Source organism: Phytophthora parasitica (assembly GCF_000247585.1).
Source record: "Phytophthora parasitica INRA-310 unplaced genomic scaffold supercont2.20, whole genome shotgun sequence".
In the NCBI taxonomy this organism is placed as follows: domain Eukaryota; phylum Oomycota; class Peronosporomycetes; order Peronosporales; family Peronosporaceae; genus Phytophthora; species Phytophthora nicotianae.
Window position 1 is genome coordinate 517,468 of NW_008649006.1, and position 1,536 is coordinate 519,003.

Below are 1,536 nucleotides of genomic sequence, written 5' to 3' on the forward strand. Positions count from 1 at the left end.
CACACGCCACGCTGCCGAGAAGGAACGGGCGTTGCTCGCTCTCATACGAAAATGTGTGACCAGTAACAGCCGCGTACAAGTGTATCAAGCTGGCGGCATTGGACTATTTGCACAATTGATCCGAGAAGGGAACAGCTTCTACACGGAGCTGTACGCGCTTCACTGTTTGAGTTGGTTTACGTTCATTTACTCCAAGATGAGCGATTCCGAATTCGAAGTACTACGAGGATGCGTTCGACAAGCTGCTCAACCAGAAATTCAGTCACTTGTACGGCATCTCCAGTTTGGCGATGCACAGGAAAAGGAAGACGCGTCGATACTCTGTTCTTGCTTAGCAACTCGAGGTGAAGGGGACAGACTGCGGAATGCTGGAGTACTGGCACCTCTCGTTGCTCTCCTGTTGAATGGTACGGCCAACCAGAAGCTTTGGTCGGCTGAGACGTTGGGGACTATGGCCAGCAACAACGACGAGAACTGCGTGGCGATCGCTCGAGAGGGAGCCATCCCGCCGTTAGTATCATTGCTACGGTCCGGAACGGACATGCAGAAGCAGGAGGCGGCGTACGCTCTCGGCAACCTAGCGGCTGATAACGACGAGAACCGCGCTACAATCTCACGTGAAGGAGCCATCCCCCCTCTGGTGGCATTCGTGAAAGTGGTGACGGATGCACAGAACCAGTGGGCGGTGTACGCTCTCGGGGCGCTTTCGTTAAATAACGAGGCGAATCGCGTTGCGATCGCGCAAGAAGGAGCCATTCCGCCGCTAATTTCGTTAATTCAATCGGGTACAAGTGCTCAGAAGCAGTGGTCCGCCTACACTCTAGGCAACCTGGCGTATAACGACGACAACCGAGACAAGATCACGCTAGAAGGAGCCATCGCACCTCTAGTGAAGCTTCTGCAGACTGGGACAGATGCTCAGAAGCAGTGGAGTTCATATGCTCTTGGGAACTTGGCTTGTGATAACAGCGCGGTAGCTGAAGCGATCGATCTGGACGACGCTATTCTGCCGCTCGTGGAACTCGTTCGATCAGGGTCGGACGCTCAGAAACAGGAAGCCGCCTACACTTTGGGCAATCTAGCAGCGTGTAGTGATGACAACCGCGATGAGATCGGTCGAGATGGAGCCATTGCGCCATTGATCGAGCTCCTTCGCGTTGGGAACAACGACCAGAAGCAGTGGACGGCCTACGCGCTTGGCTGCATCGCACACAACAGCGACGCTAACCGTGTTGAAATCGTGAATAAAGGAGGTTTGCAACCACTCGTGACGCTTGTACTGTCGGGAACGGACGAGCAGAAAACGCAAGCTTTGCGAGCGCTGGGGAACCTGGCAAGAGCCGATGACAACAACAGCAATGTGGTGTTCCCGAGTGAAGAGGTCATTCTGCCACTGATGCAGTTCTTGCGGTCTGGGACGATTGCTCAGAAAGCGAACGCTGCAGCTGCTCTACGAAAGCTTGCCAGCAGTAATGAAGACAACTGTGAAACGATTGTTCATGACGGAGCCATTCCGCTACTGGAAGAACTGATAAA

At 53.9% G+C, this 1,536-nt stretch overlaps 1 protein-coding gene across 1 annotated transcript; it reads left to right on the forward strand.

Annotated features, from left to right (window-relative positions):
- Nucleotides 1-163: 163 nt before the first annotated feature.
- PPTG_10061 (hypothetical protein) lies at nucleotides 164-1,532 on the forward strand (the record flags this gene model as incomplete). Its single annotated transcript, XM_008905302.1, has 2 exons — nucleotides 164-1,365; nucleotides 1,430-1,532. Exons 1-2 carry the CDS (start codon nucleotides 197-199, stop codon nucleotides 1,530-1,532), a joined length of 1,272 nt encoding a protein of 423 aa, XP_008903550.1. The 5' UTR covers nucleotides 164-196.
- Between the last annotated feature and the right edge of the window lie 4 nt (nucleotides 1,533-1,536).